This window comes from Abramis brama (assembly GCF_963993115.1).
Source record: "Abramis brama genome assembly, chromosome: 10".
Lineage (NCBI taxonomy): Eukaryota > Metazoa > Chordata > Actinopteri > Cypriniformes > Leuciscidae > Abramis > Abramis brama.
This window is the reverse complement of record NC_139972.1, coordinates 2,167,501-2,188,919: the sequence shown is the minus strand read 5'-3', so window position 1 is coordinate 2,188,919 and position 21,419 is coordinate 2,167,501. Positions and strand designations below refer to the sequence as shown.

Sequence of the window (21,419 nt, the reverse complement as noted above, 5' to 3'; positions counted from 1 at the left end):
GGAAGTTTTCAGTTCTGAAACTTACAGGATATTATTATAGTATGATGACCTCTTATATGTTCAAGGACAAAATTTCAAGGACAATTTGATTTCTCAGCTCATCACCCCTTTAATGAAGAATTTGATGTATAACTATTCTTATAAAAAAAATAGATTTTTTTTTTGTAAGAAATTGTCTGTTTCTATGCTGACTACATTGCAGCAGTTCTTATGTGGGGTAATGTTCTTTAACTGTTTGGGGTTGGCTTGTATATAAGTAACTGTTTCTTCCACTGATGTATAAGTTTGTAAAAAACCTGTATGTAAGTGTTCTCTTAATTAAGTAATGTGTGGGGCTATTAGCCTTTTTTTTTTACCTAATCAAACTAATTGAAATCACATGGTGGGTCAGTTGATTGTAAGGCCTATATATATCCAGCTGGGTCGAAACGTTGCTTTTTTATTAAATATGGGAGATTAAAGCAGTGCTGCAAGATTAAAATACCACATTATTACACAATTTAAAGAAGTGAATAATCATAAATTACAAAATGGATTATTTGCTTGCTGTATTACGGGACACAGAACATCATTAGGTTTCTGAAATGTTTTAATCATTAATCATGTGTTTGAGTGATGTGTGATGTGAATTGCAGCACCTAAAATTAAACAACAACAAAAGTCCTACATTTTACCTGAAACCAGGATACATGCTTTCATTAAAGTCTTGTGGTTGAATCACAGCGCAAAACGACTGAAGCCCAGTTAATTTATAAATGATTGCAGTAACGTGGTTCCCTAAGGATTCAACCCAATTCCAATGAAGATGAAAACATTCATCTCTTTGTATATGTTTATCTTTCTCTTTTTAATGTATGTTGCATGTCATGTCTGTGCCTTCTGAATGGATCATGAGTCTGGAAATAAAGTTGATGATGGTTCATTTTCTGGTTGTCATACTCATTAAATTACAATTAAAGTCCATGCTAACATCCAAACCTAAATAGAACTGTTCTCACGTCATGTATAGTGTAGGTCAAAACACATAAACAAAGGTCTACATTTCAGTGCCTCTCCATATTAAACTGGTTAATTGTAAATTAATTTAATCTTACCCAAACGTTATTGGGTGATTTATAGAGCGGTTATTCTTCATAGACACACAGCTGGACTCTGGGTTTGAGCTCTTCTGCTGCACTGAACTGGAACAGAGTACAGATTCAGTTTAAAGCAGGGGGAATAAAAAAAAAAAAGATATTTTTCTGTGATGTAACACAATATTTAACAGTGTTTGTTGAAAGTACCTGCATCCTGGAGGAAAATCTCCATCTCTGGATCCTTGTGAATCAGCCATGATGAAGATACAGGAGAATCTGATGAGTTTGATCTCCTCCACTGACTCTGAATGAAGAAACATTCACACACTAAATTAAATGATTAAATTAAACAACATTCATCATTTAGCTGAACATATCTGGAGTCAGTGGCGGCGCCAGGGAAGAGCTAGGTGGTGCTGTAGCTCCCCCTATAATAGCCATAGCACCCCCAAGAATTGTCTGTAATTTTTTTAATTTATATTTTAATGTCATGTTTGAATAGTCTTTTTCATGTTGTTAAAAATAGGAATTAAATAATAATTAAAAAATCGTGAGCGGGCGCGGGCGCCGTGAGCGCTGAGCGAGCAGGAACGAGTAACGTGTTGTCATCGAAAAAGATGGATAACGAGTTGTCGTCGAAAAAGTTGGATAAAGCAAAAAAGCTGTCTGGGACTAAAAATAGAATAAGAAAGAGGGAAACGGAGATGGCATGTCAATTGATGCGACAGCAGCTAAATAAGTGGATGGTGAAAGGCAACAGGTAGGATTTAAAGTATGACATCCAGGCATGTAGGCTACTGGCCATCGGAGATTCCCGGTGGGCCGACGTGCTTTTTTGGCTGATACAACTCATTTATTTATTTATTTGTCTTAACGGCCCATAAACGGCGGCCCATTCGTTTTGTTTTGTTTAATTGGCGGCGCATGGGTTAGTGCCGGTGTAATGCATTGGTCAAAAAAAGTCAGCGTTAGTTTTTTTTTTCTGACACCCCATGAAACACTTAGATCAGCGGCCCATTAGTTATTTTCTTGATTGACACTGGGCTGGCCCAATCACATCTTTAATGTGAAGTAGAAATACTCTTTCAAGTATAGAAATTAGTACAAAACTAATTATGAAAGTTTCCTTTATTTTTCAGTGCATTTGTTTTACAATATATGGCTATTACTGTCATGGGATTAATATTATAACTATTATTATGTAGTAGTGTAATGTAGACTGACACTGTAATTAAAAGAGGTTGGAGTTTTTCTTTGTTTAATTTGCACACTGAATATGGGTTGGAGCTTTTCATTTTTAACTCTCAAAGTGCACCAGATTGATGATTGCCAAAATTGTTGCTGCATACCCCTCTGACACTGGGTAGTTGCGTCTCTGGAGCCGCCACTGTCTGGAGTGTGGGAGAAAAATGATCACGTGACTGCGTTAACTCAAGCTCATTGGGCCTTTTCACCAGTGTTGCCAGATTTGCCAGGGTTCCCGCCCAATTGGGCGGTTTTGAATTTGATTGTGCGGGTAAAAAAGGGTTTGGGCGGGTGGACAAAATTTGGGCTGGTTTGGGGTCAGTTCGGTGGTTTTCAAACAACTACATTTTAAAGTCTAATTGGTTAAAAAAACTAAACTAAAGTGTGCATGTAGTCCATAAAATCAGTCATCATGACATTACTGTACATGCACGCCCATGCAGAGTCAGCTGGCGTTGGTGTTGACATCACCGACGAGCACGCACTTTTAGCCAATCAGCAATCCGCTGGCAGATGCGATTGAGCGCGATAAGTTGTACCTGTATATTCAAGTGATCGCTAATGCCAAAAGTGACATAGCCTACTATACAGTAAGTTGTATCTACAATAAAGATTGAGATAGTGAGCAACTCTAAAAACGTAGCCTACACATGTGGTGGGAGATGACTCGATGGTGACTATAAGGAGAGCACAGTTGAATGGCTTGAATTGAAATCAAATATATGGGACGACTCCTGTCCATGGTCATGTGCACACTAGCCTAACCAGACATATGCAACTTTTACACCGTCCAGACTGCATTCTACTTGTCCCTGACAGCTGCTGAAAAAGGTTTGAATCAACGATGAATCCGTTTTGACTGCTAAATTCTGCGTTATGATCTGTGTGTACTTCCGAGGGTTAAAGTCATCGGTTCATTTCTTGATTGCCGTTTTGACAGTGTCCACCTGGACATTTTAGTCATATTGGCTAATTCTCCTTAATTATTGCCCTGTTTTCCAGGAAAATTTATTTATTTTTTATTTTATTTTATCATCGTTATTTTGTTTTAAGGATATACAAATTGTGCTTATCAACCTTGAATGACATGGTAATGAAATTATATCACATTATTTTGGCAGAAAAATTTTGGGCGGTTTTTTCTTGTAGTGGGCGGGTTTTGGTGAGCTTTTGGGCTGGAAATCACCGTCCCAATCTGGCAACACTGCTTTTCACACACAAGTCGACCTTTGGATTTAGAATTTATGAAAAATAACTGACACAGAGAAACGCGGATTGAACATGCTTAGTCCGTGAAAAAGTAAACAAATCTCGACCCACCAAACAAAAAATACATTTTAAAGTGAAAGAAACCCTTTATTAAAGATTTAATATCAAACAATCACTTACAATGTTCTCCAGACATTCATATTAATATGAAGTCACACATGTACACTCACCCTGATCAAACTTTTACAAGATACAGGATCTCAAATCCTCCAGCTTTAACATCATAAAGATACACGGAAATTCCTTCTTAAACGTCGATAAACACTTTGATGCTCTATTTTTCCGTATTGTATTCGTATTTTTCCTGCTGAAATGGCGGACCAGGTGTTATGGATCATGTTAACTGGGAATGCGCGGCATGCGCGTGCACGCACATATCTTCTTTACCTGGATTTCCAGCAGATGTTCGACGGCGACCGATTCGTCACAGCGAATTTTTCACTGAGCAGATTTAAAAGCTTTTCACGTTATTGGTAAATGTTCGTATCATATTAGGGCACTGTTGTTTCAGACGCCTTCAAGGGAAGTTTTAATGTGTTTTAATTTCGCGGCAAAGACCACAACCACATTGTTACATTGTTTTTTGAAATTCGTATCGGATGACAACTGTAAGTAGGCTACCTTAAATAAAGTATTTACATTGTGACTTTGCAGTGCGTGTTTATTCGCAGATTATTTTTATGATGCCATGAGCACTGAGCAGCCAACTGCTGTGGTTAAAGGGACATGTCAAGCATTTATTTATTTATTTATTTATTTATTTATTTTAATCTTGCTGAGGAATTAGTTAAAGCATAAAGCATATACAGGACCATAAATGTTCCTTAAGAGTGGTGAAAAGTGATAAACCGTATGCAAATAATTTTAGAATTAGTGACACAGGATCCAGTGAATTGCCCACAGCAGAGGAATGTTCAACAAACGTATTCTTTATCTAACAAACTTGAAGCAACAATAACAAAAGAAAAAGAAAAATGAGGCAGGACAAATGCAATATATATGCAGGACAGCTGTATTTCCCACACAGTCCCACCGTCCACATTCTGAACCTTCAATCTGAGGAAGAAAGAACAAACTATGGAATAAGTTACATGTTAATGAAAGACTTGTGTGTTTTGCAATGTATATTTATAAATTGTTACCCATGCCCATACAACTAATTACCCATTATGCTGCTCTCCATCTAATGTAATCATGTTATTTTAGTAAATGCATTTCACAGTTGTTCATTTTAACCAATTTAACCAGTTGTTAAATAAACCAAAAAAGTAAACAATGAAGCATTTCCTTTTCTAATTGTTGTTCTAATTTACATTGTCTAAATGTAAATTATTTTGCAATTCATGTTTCCTGTAGCCTATTGCTACTTTAACTTAATCTACATCTGTTGTTATTTGTGATTAGAACGCATGACAACACACTAAACACACACACAATATGATACAGTAATGTTGAGATGAAATATGTTACTGCCGAATGCTCATGTTAACATAGACGTGGTTTCTGAGCTGGACACTAAAGTATGTTCAACTTCTTTGAATTTGCGTCTAATACGCTGTAATTTACATTGCAAAACAAAGCGCTTTATTATGCATTATACATAATATTATTTATTATGAATTGTATACAACTGGTGAAATATTCGTTTTTAATCGGTGATCCGTGAAATAGTGCATGAATCTGTCGCTGATCTGCTGGAAATCAGGTAAAACTATCCGCGTGCACGCGCGCGTCCCCAGGTCACATGGGCCCTGTCCCAAATGGAACCCTAAGTACTCGCGGTCTTCCTCTGATGGTGCCTTCACGTGCTATGGAAAAGATGATATTTTCCACTTGTGAACTGGTATTTACCAGTGTGTTGTGTTCAAGTGCTTTTGTTGTTGTAATGTAGGTAAAAAAAATTGGACTCACAGATCCAGACCTGTCATTTGGCTAAAACAATTTTAGATTGCTTAAATCAGTAAATCATGGTGTCGCTGGCATACACTACAGACAAAATACATTCACATGAGTAAATTGCCTGACCGCTCATTACTAGGAGGCTCCTATTGACTGCTAGCTAGCATCTGCTCTGGGTAGGTAACACCAAACCATAAGGTTATCTCATCTCGGCAACTCGTGCATCAAAATATTCTACGAGCTGCCCAGTGGAAAATACCACATGAGTGGGTGTTCATGTGCATTTTCCACGTTGGCTTTTGGTATTTACCATAATTACCATAGCACGTGAAGGCACCATGAGTCCTCACTTTCGTGACGTAATGCCGCTTTGACTGTCGGGAAGATATCAACATTTCTCTAGTCCACATCCTTGCTTCAGTTCTGCTGGTTCCCCGGCCCAAAGCTGAACACAGACACACACAGTTTCCTCCGGCCCAGATGTGGCCCACAGCCGGTAAAATGCCTCTTCTTTATTGATATGACCCAGATCTGGCCCACACACTGAGAAGTGCCTTCATTGTTTGATGTGGCCCAGATCTGGCCCACACACTGTAAGATCCGGCTGAGAGTCGCTTGCTCCTCGAGACAGATGTGACCCACACACTGCCAGTCAAACACTAATTCAACCATTTAAGGGCTTTTATTATAACACTAACAAATACACTTTAACATAATCACGCATTAATGAACGAAAACACTATAATATTAACATTTATTGACAACACTTTTAAACCACAAAACAAACAATAGAAAAACACACACAAACTCTTTAACACTAAATCATTTCCTTGTGCAAAAGTCCAGCCATATTTAATGATATAGTGCTTTATACAGTACAGATTGATTAAAAGCAGCTTTACAGAGATAAACAGGGAAATAATGATCAATGATCAGAGTTCAGTTCTGCTGTAAAGCGGCTCTAGAAAGACAATAGTGTCATTGATCAGCTGAAGTCAGTTCAGTGTTGATTCAGTTCAATAACTGTGTAAAGTTCATCAAATATGAAACGAGTTCAGTTCAGCTATAAAGCAGTGACGTCCTCGTCCAGCTCAGTTCAGTTCTCCTCAATAGTGTCAGTGCCGTCAGATCAATAATAGCGCTGAATATGAAGCGTCATAAACTAAGCGAGCCGGAGGCGACAGTAGCAAGAGCCCAAACTCCATCAGGAGACAGAATGGAGGAGAAACCTGACCAGTTCTCCTCTGGACAAACGAAGGAACATGGTGTGATTATGAGTCCAGGCTGCATCACAAGTCAGATTGTGGATGGATATGATTCAGAGTGTTTGATTGAGCTCCTTCTGCTTGAAGATTGGGATTGATCACGCCAGCATTAGGTGTGAGGATCTGAAGCTGGTCATCGGGTCTGTGTGGAGGACTTGTCTGGTTCTCCTGGTCTTTGCTGAGGATCTGTGCCGATGACTGTCGAGTCCACGAGGTCTTCACAGGCGCTTTGTCTCTAGGGCTCGTCTAGTTGTCCTGGTCTCTGCTGACCATGCTTTTATTACGTCTAGACTAGACTACTGTAACTCTTTATATGTGCGATTGGATCAGTCAGCTCTTCATCTCTTACAGTTAGTCCAGAATGCAGCAGCTCGGCTCCTAACTGGGACTGAAAGCGTGAGCACATTACCCCAGTTTTAGCCTCGCTCCACTGGCTTCTGTCCGTGTCAGGATTGATTTGAAGATTTTATTGCTTGTTTTTAAGGTTTTGAATGGGTTGGCTCCTTCTTATTCCTCAGAGCTTTTACAGGTGCGCTCTCCTGTCAAAGCACTGAGGTCGTCCAATCAGATGTTCCTCCATGTTCTGAGATCCAGGTTAACATAAAGGTGAGCGAGCCTTCTCAGTGCTGGTCCTGATCTCTGGAAGAGTCTACCGGTTCATATAAGAACAGCTCGGACTGATGACATGTTTAAGTCGTTGCTTAAGACCCTCCTGTGTTCCTTAGCTTTCATTTCCAGTGGAGTTTTGCTCCTGTGACATTCTCTACTGTGTTTATTTGTGTGTATCCTGACATTGTTAAGCACTTTGGTCAAATGTGGTTGTGTTTAAATGTGCTATTCAAATACATTTGAACTTTGACCTGTTGAACTTTGACATTCTCGGCTGCGTTGTGCTGGTTTTAGGGTGCAGGTCCACCATCTGATCTGGATACGGACCGGAGAACATAATCCAGATCTCGCCATATTAAAACCAGACCATATTTCTCCTGGAGGTGAAAAGCTGTCAGACATCAGACGGAGTCGAGTTTGAGCTTTTACACGCTTGCATTATATTATTCTGTCTTTTACTGCATATGATAATTCATACTCAAAGTAGAACTGAAGTGACATTCATTTCAAGATGATTAGTAGTTAAAACATTACATAATGTCCCTGCATTGTTTCGCATTCTGTGACTTTCAGTCGAATAAAAGACAGTCATATATTTCGTCATTGAACATTTCTTAAAAATAGTGTTAAAATATGGTCTCGTCTCGTTCTCGTGAACCCAGTATCGTGTCTTGTCTCGTTAGATGCAACGCATTCTCATCCTTGGACGTCACATACTGACCCTTGTGACATTTCGTCTACATCGAACGCACATGGCACCCTTTAGCGTCAATATGACACGCACAGGATATGGGTAGGTTTAGTTCTGGGGTAGGTTTAGGGTTAGACCGCTAGGAGGCGCCTTCTGGCTCATATCTATCTGCGTCTCATATTGACGATAAAGGGTGCCATGTGCGTTTGATGCAGACGAAATGTCAACAGCGTCAGTACTATGACGCCTTGGGATGAGAACGGGCTCGACACACTCCTAGAAGACACTAAATCTCATCTCAGCATTTCATCATTTACTCTCAACATCAACATTTGTGAGATTTATACCATTGGAACAGTTTTGATAAAGTTGGTGGTAAGATGTTCCTTCATTAATTAAAAATAATTTATAATAATAATAATTATACAAATTAATTAATTGATATTTTGTCATTAACTTGTTTTAAGTAATTTTGGTAACCTATTAATATTATGTTGAAAATGCCTTTTTTTGTTAATTAATGAACCAAAAATGTATTTATTAGACATTATTTTCCCTTTATATTATACCGTAGACTCTATAAACTTCAGATGACAGTCGGGACAAGATTCCCCTGAGAGAGTCTGAATTGAAATGTTTTTGTTAGTGACTTTATCATAACAATATTAAGGCACATTATTTAGGATCTATGACCTAATGTTTGAAAATAAAAACATTGTCTTGTAACATATTTCAATGATAACTATCAGAGAATAAGAAGCGAGGAAGAAAGAGAGAATCCTGAAGAGACGGTGGACAAAGCGAAAGAGAAGCGGAAAGGTTGAAAGAAAGACATAAAAACAGGACAACATCCCAAAAGCCTGAAATCAGCTCCACATGAAGCGCTGGTGTCGTGTCTGTCAGGGCTCTCAGTAATCTGGGCAACATGCGTTTCTTCAGTGCAGTCGTGCAGGTAAAGCCTCAGAGTTTGAAGAATCACACATTCTGAAAGAGTTGCTGTTAAACGTGACGAAGGTCTCAGACATGAATGATGTGCTGGTCTCTTTCTGTTTGTATGTGAGGATTGATGAAGCAGAACACAGATGAGAAGAGCATCTCTCCATCACACCTGCACTGACCCAGCTAACAGGGAACGTTCCCAGAACTTTCACTAACGTTCTTTAAAAGTTGTGTAAATGTTAGTACAAAACGTGATTAAAATAATGTTTTCGGAACGTTCATACAACGTTATTAACGTTCTTGTAACGTTGAGAAAAAAACGTTCTTAGAACAAGGTTCTTGGAACGTCTTTATGACGTTATTTTTGATTGATGAACGTTCTCATAACGTTGATAGAAAACGTTCTTAGAACAAGGTTCTTGGAACGTCTTTATGACGTTATTTGTGATTGATGAACGTTCTCATAACGTTGATAGAAAACGTTCTTAGAACAAGGTTCTTGGAACGTCTTTATGACGTTATTTGTGATTGATGAACGTTCTCATAACGTTGATAGAAAACGTTCTTAGAACAAGGTTCTTGGAACGTCTTTATGACGTTATTTGTGATTGATGAACGTTCTCATAACGTTGATAGAAAACGTTCTTAGAACAAGGTTCTTGGAACGTCTTTATGACGTTATTTGTGATTGATGAACGTTCTCATAACGTTGATATAAAACGTTCTTAGAACAAGGTTCTTGGAACGTCTTTATGACGTTATGTTGTGATGGATGAACGTTCTCATAACGTTGATAGAAAACGTTCTTAGACCAAGGTTCTTGGAACGTTTTTTTGACGTTATTTGTGATTGATGAACGGTTCTCATAATGTTGATAGAAAACGTTCTTAGACCAAGGTTCTTGGAACGTTTTTTTGACGTTATTTGTGATTGATGAACGGTTCTCATAACGTTGATGGAAAACGTTCTTAGAACAAGGTTCTTGGAACGTCTTCATGACGTTATTTGTGATTGATGAACGTTCTCATAACGTTGATAGAAAACGTTCTTAGAACAAGGTTCTTGGAACGTCTTTATGACGTTATTTGTGATTGATGAACATTCTCATAACGTTGATAGAAAACGTTCTTAGAACAAGGTTCTTGGAACGTCTTTATGATGTTATTTGTGATTGATGAACGTTCTCATAACGTTGATAGAAAACGTTGTTAGAACAAGGTTCTTGGAAAGTCTTTATGACAATATTTGTGATTGATGAAAGTTCTCATAACGTTGATAGAAAACGTTCTTGGAACAAGGTTCTTGGAACGTCTTTATTATGTTATGTTGTGATTGATGAACGTTATCATAACGTTGATAGAAAACGTTCTTGGAACAAGGTTCTTGGAACGTCTTTATGATGTTATTTGTGATTGATGAAAGTTCTCATAACGTTGATAGAAAACGTTCTTAGAACAAGGTTCTTGGAACGTCTTTATGACGTTATGTTGTGATGGATGAACGTTCTCATAACGTTAATAAAAAATGTTCTTAGAACAAGGTTCTTGGAACGTCTTTATGACGTTATGTTGTGATGGATGAACGTTCTCATAACACTGATAGAAAACGTTCTTAGAACAAGGTTCTTGGAACGTCTTTATGATATTATTTGTGATTGATGAAAGTTCTCATAACGTTGATAGAAAACGTTCTTAGAACAAGGTTCTTAAAATGTCTTTATGATGTTATGTTGTGATTGATGAATGTTCTCATAACGTTGATAGAAAACATTCTTAGAACAAGGTTCTTGGAACGTCTTTATGACGTTATGTTGTGATGGATGAACGTTCTTATAACGTTGATAGGAAACGTTCTTAGAACAAGGTTCTTGGAACGTCTTTATGACGTTATTTGTGATTGATGAACGTTCTCATAACATTGATAGAAAACGTTCTTAGAACAAGGTTCTTGGAACGTCTTTATGATGTTATGTTGTGATTGATGAATGTTCTCATAACGTTGATAGAAAATATTCTTAGAACAAGGTTCTTGGAACGTCTTTATGACGTTAGGTTGTGATGGATGAACGTTCTCATAACGTTGATAGAAAACGTTCTTAGAACAAGGTTCTTGGAACGTCTTTATGACGTTATTTGTGATTGATGAAAGTTCTCATAACGTTGATAGAAAACGTTCTTAGAACAAGGTTCTTGGAACGTCTTTATGACGTTATGTTGTGATGGATGAACGTTCTCATAACATTGATAGAAAACGTTCTTAGAACAAGGTTCTTGGAACGTCTTTATGATATTATTTGTGATTGATGAAAGTTCTCATAACGTTGATAGAAAACGTTCTTAGAACAAGGTTCTTGGAACGTCTTTATGACGTTATTTGTGATTGATGAAAGTTCTCATAACGTTGATTGAAAACGTTCTTAGAACAAGTTTCTTGGAACGTATTTATGACGTTATGTTGTGATGGATGAAGGTTCTCATAACGTTGATAGAAAACGTTCTTAGAACAAGGTTCTTGGAATGTCTTTATGATGTTATGTTGTGATGGATGAACGTTCTCATAACATTGATAGAAAACGTTCTTAGAACAAGGTTCTTGGAACGTCTTTATGATATTATTTGTGATTGATGAAAGTTCTCATAACGTTGATAGAAAACGTTCTTAGAACAAGGTTCTTGGAACGTCTTTATGATGTTATGTTGTGATTGATGAACGTTCTCATAAATTTGATAGAAAACGTTCTTAGAACAAGGTTCTTGGAACGTCTTTATGACGTTATTTGTGCTGGATGAAAGTTCTCATAACGTTGATAGAAAACGTTCTTAGAACAAGGTTCTTGGAACGTCTTTATGACGTTATGTTGTGATGGATGAACGTTCTCATAACGTTGATAGAAAATGTTCTTAGAACAAGGTTCTTGGAACGTCTTTATGACGTTATGTTGTGATGGATGAACGTTCTCATAACGTTGATAGAAAATGTTCTTAGAACAAGGTTCTTGGAATGTCTTTATGACGTTATGTTGTGATGGATGAAAGTTCTCATAACGTTGATAGAAAACGTTCTTAGAACAAGGTTCTTGGAACGTCTTTATGACGTTATTTGTGATTGATGAACGTTCTCATAACGTTGATAGAAAACGTTCTTAGAACAATGTTCTTGGAACGTCTTTATGACGTTATTTGTGATTGATGAAAGTTCTCATAACGTTGATAGAAAACATTCTTAGAACAAGGTTCTTGGAACGTCTTTATGACGTTATTTGTGATTGATGAAAGTTCTCATAACGTTGATAGAAAACGTTCTTAGAACAAGGTTCTTGGAACGTCTTTATGACGTTATGTTGTGATGGATGAACGTTCTCATAACATTGATAGAAAACGTTCTTAGAACAAGGTTCTTGGAACGTCTTTATGATATTATTTGTGATTGATGAACGTTCTCATAACGTTGATAGAAAACGTTCTTAGAACAATGTTCTTGGAACGTCTTTATGACGTTATTTGTGATTGATGAAAGTTCTCATAACGTTGATAGAAAACATTCTTAGAACAAGGTTCTTGGAATGTCTTTATGACGTTATTTGTGATTGATGAAAGTTCTCATAACGTTGATAGAAAACGTTCTTAGAACAAGGTTCTTGGAACGTCTTTATGACGTTATGTTGTGATGGATGAACGTTCTCATAACATTGATAGAAAACGTTCTTAGAACAAGGTTCTTGGAACGTCTTTATGATATTATTTGTGATTGATGAAAGTTCTCATAACGTTGATAGAAAACGTTCTTAGAACAAGGTTCTTGGAACGTCTTTATGACGTTATTTGTGATTGATGAAAGTTCTCATAACGTTGATTGAAAACATTCTTGGAACGTCTTTATGATGTTATGTTGTGATGGATGAACGTTCTCATAACATTGATAGAAAACGTTCTTAGAACAAGGTTCTTGGAACGTCTTTATGATATTCTTTGTGATTGATGAAAGTTCTCATAACGTTGATAGAAAACGTTCTTAGAACAAGGTTCTTGGAACGTCTTTATGATATTATTTGTGATTGATGAAAGTTCTCATAACGTTGATAGAAAACGTTCTTAGAACAAGGTTCTTGGAACGTCTTTATGACATTATGTTGTGATTAATGAAAGTTCTCATAACGTTGATAGAAAATGTTCTTAGAACAAGGTTCTTGGAACGTCTTTATGATGTTATGTTGTGATTGATGAACGTTCTCATAAAGTTGATAGAAAACGTTCTTAGAACAAGGTTCTTGGAACGTCTTTATGACGTTATGTTGTGATGGATGAACGTTCTCATAACGTTGATAGAAAACGTTCTTAGAACAAGGTTCTTTGAACGTCTTTATGACGTTATGTTGTGATGGATGAACGTTCTCATAACGTTGATAGAAAATGTTCTTAGAACAAGGTTCTTGGAACGTCTTTATGACGTTATGTTGTGATGGATGAAAGTTCTCATAACGTTGATTTTCTGAATGTTATATTTAGGCTATCATAAAACGTTCTGGGAACATGTTGTTTGCTGAACATTCTCAATGTTAAGTACACTCGTTAACAAATGTGCGCTTCTTAACATTAGTTTACAATCACTAGATTTGTATAATGACTATATCCATATAATCATTTTAAACATCACAGTAGTTTATAACATCACCCCAATAAACCAGCACTATATAGCCTATTAATAAATTAATATTAACTAGTGCAAAATGCCTGTGCAAAATCAGTTTTTTTTTAGTGTTTTTAGTAATTGTTGTTTTGGTGTGTTTGAGTGCTCCTTGTTACAATTACACAGCAAAAGTTCAGTGACATTTTTATTTGTGTATGGTAGAAAGCAAATACTGATCCTGAAATAATGACATAAAACATGTGGAAAATTGAACTACACGATGCAGGGAGCAGACTACACAGTGAACTCTGTGCGCTACGCTTGAGTAAAAACAGTTTGTGAAAAGGCTACTACAAATGATGCCCGTGAAAGAGAATTGTGAACGCATTGAATAGGATATGTTTAGTTGGTGAATAGCATAAGCTACTATTACACAGTAGTGATAACGTTAAGCACACCAGAATGAAATATAATATTCATAAGTAAACAGCATAGCTGACTTACAGATTCAGAACATCCACTAATGAGTAAGCGTGATGATTCAGGGAGCAGGCTACACAGTGAACTCAGAGAAAACGCTACGCTTGAGCAAACAGTGTGTGAATAGCTACTACAAATGATGGCAAAGTGCCCGTGCAAAATCAGTTTTTGTGTGTGTTTTTAATAATTGTTGTTTAGGTGTGTTTGAGTGCTCATTGTTACAATTACACAGCAAAGGTTCAGTGACATTTTTATTTATGCATGGAAGAAAGCACCAAGGAAAATTTAACTACACGATTCAGGCAGGCTACACAGTGAACTCTGAGAAAAGCTGTGAATAAAAAACAATATTCAGAAGTAAACAGTGTAGCTGACAGAGTGTTTATGCCAGAATGTTTATTTTTAAACAATTACCTTCTTTTACCCATATATTTAACAATATCTTTTACATTTCTAATCCAAACTATGTCAAACTTTACACTGCACTTACTTGTGCCCGTAGCAAAAAACCTGTCAAGTTTGAAAATGTTGTTAACAGACAGACAGACAGACAGACCTTCCCATAATTTATAGATGTATAGATAGATATGCTATTCACATATGTGAAGCACTGTTAAATATATTGAAATACATTTTGAAAATATATTATTTCAAAATACATTGAACATAAATCTTTTAAATTGTTCCTCATGTTACATCTGTAAATGTGTAGCCTACATATTGTGTATACCGGTATTTCACAAAATATATTCATGCCTTATATCATGTTTAGTTTTCAATAAATGTTTTTGCAATTTTATTTCAACACCACGTTTACCATTTATAAAGCTATGTAATATAATAGGCTATTATATATTACATTATATTATAGCCTATTATAACCTATTATATAAATTGTACATTGTTTTACACTCATGCTTCATATACTCATTCCGTTTACAGTTTGGTGATGGCCACTAGCCTATACACTTAAATGTTAACCTCACATTTCAGGATATTTTATCTGATTATCAAATAATTCCCTCCATCAATTCTTCTTTTATGTAAATGACGCGAGACTTCTACGTCTTTTAATTGACGCGCGCACTCGAGTTGCATTTGAACCAGATTTGAACTGGAGTTGCTATAGAAACGGGCGGGAAGCTCAACTGACGAGAAGCTCAAGTGACGACAAGCAGCAGCTCCGTCTCTCACTGTTGTCTTCGCTAATTTCAGGTAAGTTTAGTCACCAAAATTACACAAATAGTACATACAAATGTTTCTGACACATTCTTTCATGTAAATGACACGCTTCCGTTGAATATTTACTTTATAGAAATGGTATAGTGCGTCTTCGGGAAAAGTCAGTTAGCATCTCAACTTTTAGGCTAACGTTAACTAACTTAAGTTAACGTTACTTTAGGTAAGGTTAGGTTGATTAGACTTTAGCTGTAAAGTTTAGGCTTTTAATCTTATGTGTTGATTAGAGGTTTTGTAAAGGTTTTGCTGGCAATTTTTCAATGTGAATGGAAGTAAACTATAAATTATCTTAAAAGTAATTAACTTAAAAATATTCACTGGACGGTTAATTCATAGTTTTCACGTGACGGAATGCCCACCTGGAGGGCAAATTGGGGTTTTATAATGCCATTTATGCCTAACATTAGTATGAACATGAATGTCACGCAACCGCTTAATTCGCAGGTAACGTAACGTTAACTTGACTGTTAACGTTACACACCGATTAATAACCTTAAGTTACTTAAAAAAAATATATTCCTGGACAAGCTGCTTTTTTTTCTTTTTCTTTTTTTTACAAGTGAATGAACGATTTATTTGTCCAAAGGACAAATAACTTACAAGACCTGGGTTAATGCCAAGCCCTGGTTTATAGATTTTTATAATTTTATTATAATAGCTTCAGAAGACATTTCTCAATGCTGCTATTGTCATACAATTGAAAGTATTATATTCCTACTTCCATAGTATGGCAAATTAGTACAAATTAGAAAAGTTTAGCAGGTAAAGAATTTTGATGCACGTTATCTTACTTTTCCCCTCATTGATAGAAGTTTTCATTTTCAGGTGTAGCTAATCCTTTACAATGTGTTATTGAACCTTTCCATTGTATAACATTTGTAAACTACATTTTAATCTTGTGTGGTTTAATATTTATAGTACTCAAAGCACAGCCTAAATAACTTAAGGGTTAACATTTATGGAGTAGTCACACTGTTATTATTAAATGTTTATGAAATAATAAATCACCATTAGTAACATCAGTCAATCTGTTCACTTTCCAGATGGGGCATGAAGAGACTGGACCACAGCACGAAGAGACTGGACCACAGTGCTAGTTTGGCACCCCCACACTACTTATATTTAAGGGTTAGTTCACCCAAAAATGTATATTCTGTCAGTAATTTATACACCCTAATGTTGTTCCAACCCCTTAAAGGATTAGTTCACCCCAAAATGAAAATTTCCGAATAATTTACTCACCCCAATGCCATCCAAGATATCCATGTCTTTCTTTCCTCAGTGGGAGAGAAATTATGTTTTTTGAGGAAAACATTTCTGGATTTTTCTTCTAACAACAGACTTCATTGGTGACCATCGTTTTTAAGCAAAAAATCAATGCAGTTTCAAAAGTCTTTGAAGTGTTTAAACGGGCTGTACGCGATCACAGCTGAAGAAGAGGTTGTTATCTAGCGAAACGATAGGTCATTTTCAAATTTTTTAATAATTAATAGACTTTTTACCTTCAATAGTTCGGATTGAGCTGATCAACAAACGGACAGGGAACTACGTCATCACGTTGAAAGGTCGCGCCGGCAATACTATTTGAACTACTATTCATATTCATCAGAATGTTATTCATTTACTATTCATATTCACTGAATACTATTACTATATATATAATAGCAAACAATACTATTTGAACTATCCTCCTAAGTACGGTCGCATTGTAAACAGTGGGGCGGTACTTCTGCCGGTGCCGTTGTGACCTTTCAACGTGATGACGTAGTTCCCTGTCCATTTGTTGATCAGCTCAATCCGAACTATTGAAGGTAAAAAGTCTATAAATTATATATTTTTAAAAAAATGACCTATCTTTTCGCTAGATAACAACCTCTTCTTTAGCTGTGATCGCGTACAGCCCGTTTAAACACTTCAAAGACTTTTGAAACTGCATTAATTTGGACTTAAAAACGATGGTAACCAATGAAGTACATTGTTAGAAGAAAAATCCAGAAATGTTTTCCTCAAAAAACATAATTTCTCACCCACTGAGGAAAGAAAAACATGGATATCTTGGATGGCATTGGGGTGAGTAAATTAGTAGGAAATTTTCATTTTAGGGTGAACTAATCCTTTAAAGGATAATTCCGGTATTTAGCGCTTTGAGTCTATTTTCTGGTTTGTTTTGGATGAACTAGAGTGGTGGACGATGGGTCCTGTCTCGACTCTTGACTCGTTTAGAGTCGCCTTTGACCGCTTCAGAGTGGCTGGCTACAGGCATACACTAACATGTCCTTAAAACAACCCTTAACGTTCGTTTTCAAAACTGCAACTCACCGACTGGTTAGTGGTGTTCGTTGATGATTAAAAACAAATATATTAGCACAATGTATGATTTCAATCCGTGTTATTTGCTATAGTGGAACTATTTTTTCAGATACCTCACAACCGCTCGATATTTGAGTCTGAAGCGCAGTAATATCAATAAGCAATGAGTCCTCCAACAGAAATCAATGGGATTTCACAAAATGCCAAATAAAACACGACAGAAACTGTATTTCGCTACGCTACTTGTTTTGGAACATCAATGAACACCACTAACCACTCGGTGAGTTGCACAGTTTTGACAACGAACGTTAAGGGTTGTTTTAAGGACATGTTTGTGCATGCCGGTAGCTAGCCACTCTGAAGCCGTCAAAGGCGACTCTAAACGAGTCAAGAGTCGAGACAGGACCCATCGTCCACCGCTCTAGTTCATCCAAAACAAACCAGAAAAGAGTCTTAAAGTGCTAAATACCGGAATTATCCTTTAAGACTTCCGTTAATCTTCAGAACACAAATTAAGATATTTTTGATGAAATATGAGAGCTGGCTCACTCCTCCATAGTCTTCTAGGCAATTTCATTCTGCCTTTTCTGCCCAGAAAGTTAGTAAAGACATTGTTAAAATAGTCCAAGTGACTGGCTCAACCTCAAGTTCATCAAGTGATGACAATAATTTTTGTGTGCAAAAATGTATTAATTTTCTTATGTGTGGGCCTCTGAGTGAGTTCACAAAAGTTCCACACTACATCGAGACCCATATGCGTCATCTTCTCGCTGCTCTAGTGAACTCTAGGGCCGGGACGATACAACTATCTCCCGATTCGATACTATCACGATACTTGGGTGCTGATACTGCTGGTATTACGATTTTTTTTAAGAATTGCAATTCGATATTGCGATTTTTTTATTTTATTTTTTAACACTAGACCATCAGAAAATGTTAAATCATACACTTAAATACAGACTGTATAGGCTAAATGATGTATAAGATGAGTCATATTTACAAAAACAATTCATCACATCTTTCTGACTTATTTCAGAAGCATCATACAGTTAGTACTACATTCTCTTTAATAAATGATTCGATAACAAATACATTTTGTAACAGGCACTTGTCCCCATCTTGTGGCGAAACAATATAATCGATAAATGCATTATTTTAAGGGGCCAATCACACCTAACGCAGTTTTGGAAGTGAGAGGCGCCTTTTTTCAATTGATTTCCTATGGCAGTGCACGTTCTGCACGCTGTTTATGCGCCCCAGGTGCCTCGCGTTTAACCGCCGGCTGCGCCTCATGTTTTTGGAGTTGAAAATAAAATCAACTCGAATCGAATGAATGGAGAGGCGGGTCTTCCGTTGTAGTGAACACCAGAGAATGTGATGATGGAGGATAAACTTGTGGTGCTCTCGCGGGTTACCAGGAGCTTAACAACTTCACGAATCGTAACTACCACAATGTTAACAGAAAATAAACGAAGTTAATAAAAGGCTGATTTGACGTTTACTTGACTGACAGGACAGCTGTTTCAGTGTTTGCCTAGCAACAAAAAAACGCAGTTCACTGCTCGTTCTGTGTGATTGAGGCAGTGCTGTGCTCCTCGCTTTTTCAAACCGGAAAAACGCGTTAGGTGTGATTGGGGCTTTACTCTATTTTGATCGCTATCATAAACATCAGTGTTTATATTTGAAATTTAAACTTTTATCCAAGTACTTCTATGATAATTTGAACTATTGTATCACAGAAATAATGATACTATGAGGTTGAAAAGATTGTTTGTGAAGCTGTTTCATGACGACTCTGGGTCAGCACTAGGGCTGCAACAAACGATTATTTTGATAATCGATTAATCTAACGATTATTAGAACGATTAATCGACTAATCGTCGATTATTTCGCCGACTAATCATTAAGTTTGGAACGATTATTCAGCTTTTTCAATTAGTTAAAACACTGAGTTATACATATTCTAACTATAATATAAAAAAAGAAAATCACTTCAGCTTTTGAAATGGTTGTTTTAATGAACTTTGAGCAACTAAACAGGTCATTCTCTTTAAGTTTTCAGATTTCTGTCCAACTCAAATCACACACAAATGCTCTCTAAGCATTGGTTAAATATTCTGTTCTCTTTCAATAGAAAAACTAAACAAAAAAAATAATAAGCTGCATTACAGAAAAACTTAAACTGCAAACAATTATTATAAGAATAAAAAATGACATGACAATTGAGCTGAGCTGACAGAGACACTCATTCACCTTTTAATTTACAGAATAAAAAAGTAACTGACATGATATTCTTCATAACATCTCCTTGTGTAAGTCTTCATGAATATAGAACAAAATACAGGCAAGTGATAAGACTGTAATACCTAATAGTGTTACAATAATAAAAACAGCTCTGACTCCTAAGCTCGATCAAGCTTTATTCTATGCAAAAATAAATCATCACATTACTGTAATTATATTATTATTGTTAATATTATTGCTAGTATTAGTAGTATTGCATTCTCTAAAAAGAGATTTACTGCTAGTTATTTAACTCCAGCTGGAGAACATTCAGCTCTCACCGGCTCGTCTCGTGCCGGGGTGTTTCCTCTTTAAGTGCTTTAACATGCATGTTGCGCTTCCGTGAAAAGCAAGTTTTGCCTTGCATGTATTACACACGACAGTATATTCTTGGTTAGAAGTTTTGTGAAACTTTCACACACCTTGCTAGTTCGGATCAGGTTCAGATTCGTTTGCACTCCGTCATAATTCGCGCTGTGTTTTCTTCTACCGCATTTGTAACGGCTGCATTACACTCTAGCGCTACAGCGCCGTAGCGGTCAAATCACGATATTGCAGGCCCTTACATTAGGTCACGTGGGATCAAACGACTACTCAACAACAAAGATATTTGTCGACAATTTTTTATTGTCGACGTTGTCGACAATGTCGACTAATCGTTTCAGCCCTAGTCAGCACAGCTTTAAATGTTGCGATATGATTTTGTCAAAGGTTTAATAGACAGACGAAATGGTAGCAGATCGTGTGGGCGTTTGAATCGAGATCACATTTTTTTAAAGATGAATCGTGCAGCTCTTTTGTCTTATCTCTCTCCCAGTATACGAGTAGCGCGAGGGCTTTTCAATGCATTCAATCTCAGGTCGCTTTTAGTAGAGGAGTGAGCCAGCTCTCAGATTTCATCAAAAATATCTTCATTTGTGTTCTGAAAATGAACAGGAGTCTTACGGGGTTAGAATAACATGAGGGAGAGTGATTACTGACAATTTTTTTTTTGGTGAACTAACTCTTAAACACCGTTTTCATTTCATTTAAATGTTTATATGAAAATATTTGTTGTTGTTTTTTAAGCTATAATGTAGCGTTTAAAATGTATGATAATCATATGAAATTTTCTACTTTTTGATGTGCTGTAAAAGTGTGTGCTTATAATTCACATGGTTGTGTTAATAAAAAAATTAAGTTGGACGAATGGTGCAGAATTTTTTTATACCTTAAAATAACATTTTAACTTGAAAGAAAGTGGACATTTTAATGTTCTTTGAATGTTGTATTGTTAATAACATTTTGGGGGAAAGAACGTTGCAGGAACGTTATGCTTACCTTAAGATGATGTTCTAGCAATGTTATGCTAATGTTCCAGCAATGTTATGCCAATGTTCTTGCAATGTTATGCTAACCTTAAGATAATGTTCCAGCAACGTTATGCTAATGTTCCAGCAACGTTATGCTAATGTTATGCTAACCTTAAGATAACATTCCATGAACGTT

The 21,419-nt window shown here is 36.5% G+C and overlaps 1 protein-coding gene and 1 pseudogene across 4 annotated transcripts in view; both read right to left on the bottom strand.

Annotated features, from left to right (window-relative positions):
* Nucleotides 1-3,956, bottom strand: part of LOC311091357 (protein NLRC3-like) — a 40,686-nt gene extending 36,730 nt beyond the window's left edge. For 2 of the 3 annotated variants that reach the window (XM_084127275.1, XM_084127277.1), the window contains exons 1-3: nucleotides 3,761-3,928; nucleotides 1,284-1,403; nucleotides 1,095-1,181 (exon numbers count right to left, since the gene is read on the bottom strand). In XM_084127275.1, coding sequence (XP_083983401.1) covers nucleotides 1,095-1,181; nucleotides 1,284-1,396 — 200 coding nt within the window. In that variant the 5' untranslated portion in view covers nucleotides 1,397-1,403; nucleotides 3,761-3,928. Of the gene's footprint in view, nucleotides 1-1,094; nucleotides 1,182-1,283; nucleotides 1,404-3,760 lie in introns of all 3 variants that reach the window. The other variant, XM_084127276.1, reaches the window with a different exon arrangement.
* A 15,920-nt stretch (nucleotides 3,957-19,876) lies between these two features.
* The window catches only part of LOC311091358 (NLR family CARD domain-containing protein 3-like), a 106,367-nt pseudogene continuing 104,824 nt past the window's right edge, over nucleotides 19,877-21,419 (bottom strand). Inside the window, exon 12 of the transcript XR_014609620.1 lies at nucleotides 19,877-21,419. This exon is cut by the window's right edge and continues 4,072 nt beyond it. The product of XR_014609620.1 is annotated as an NLR family CARD domain-containing protein 3-like (transcript).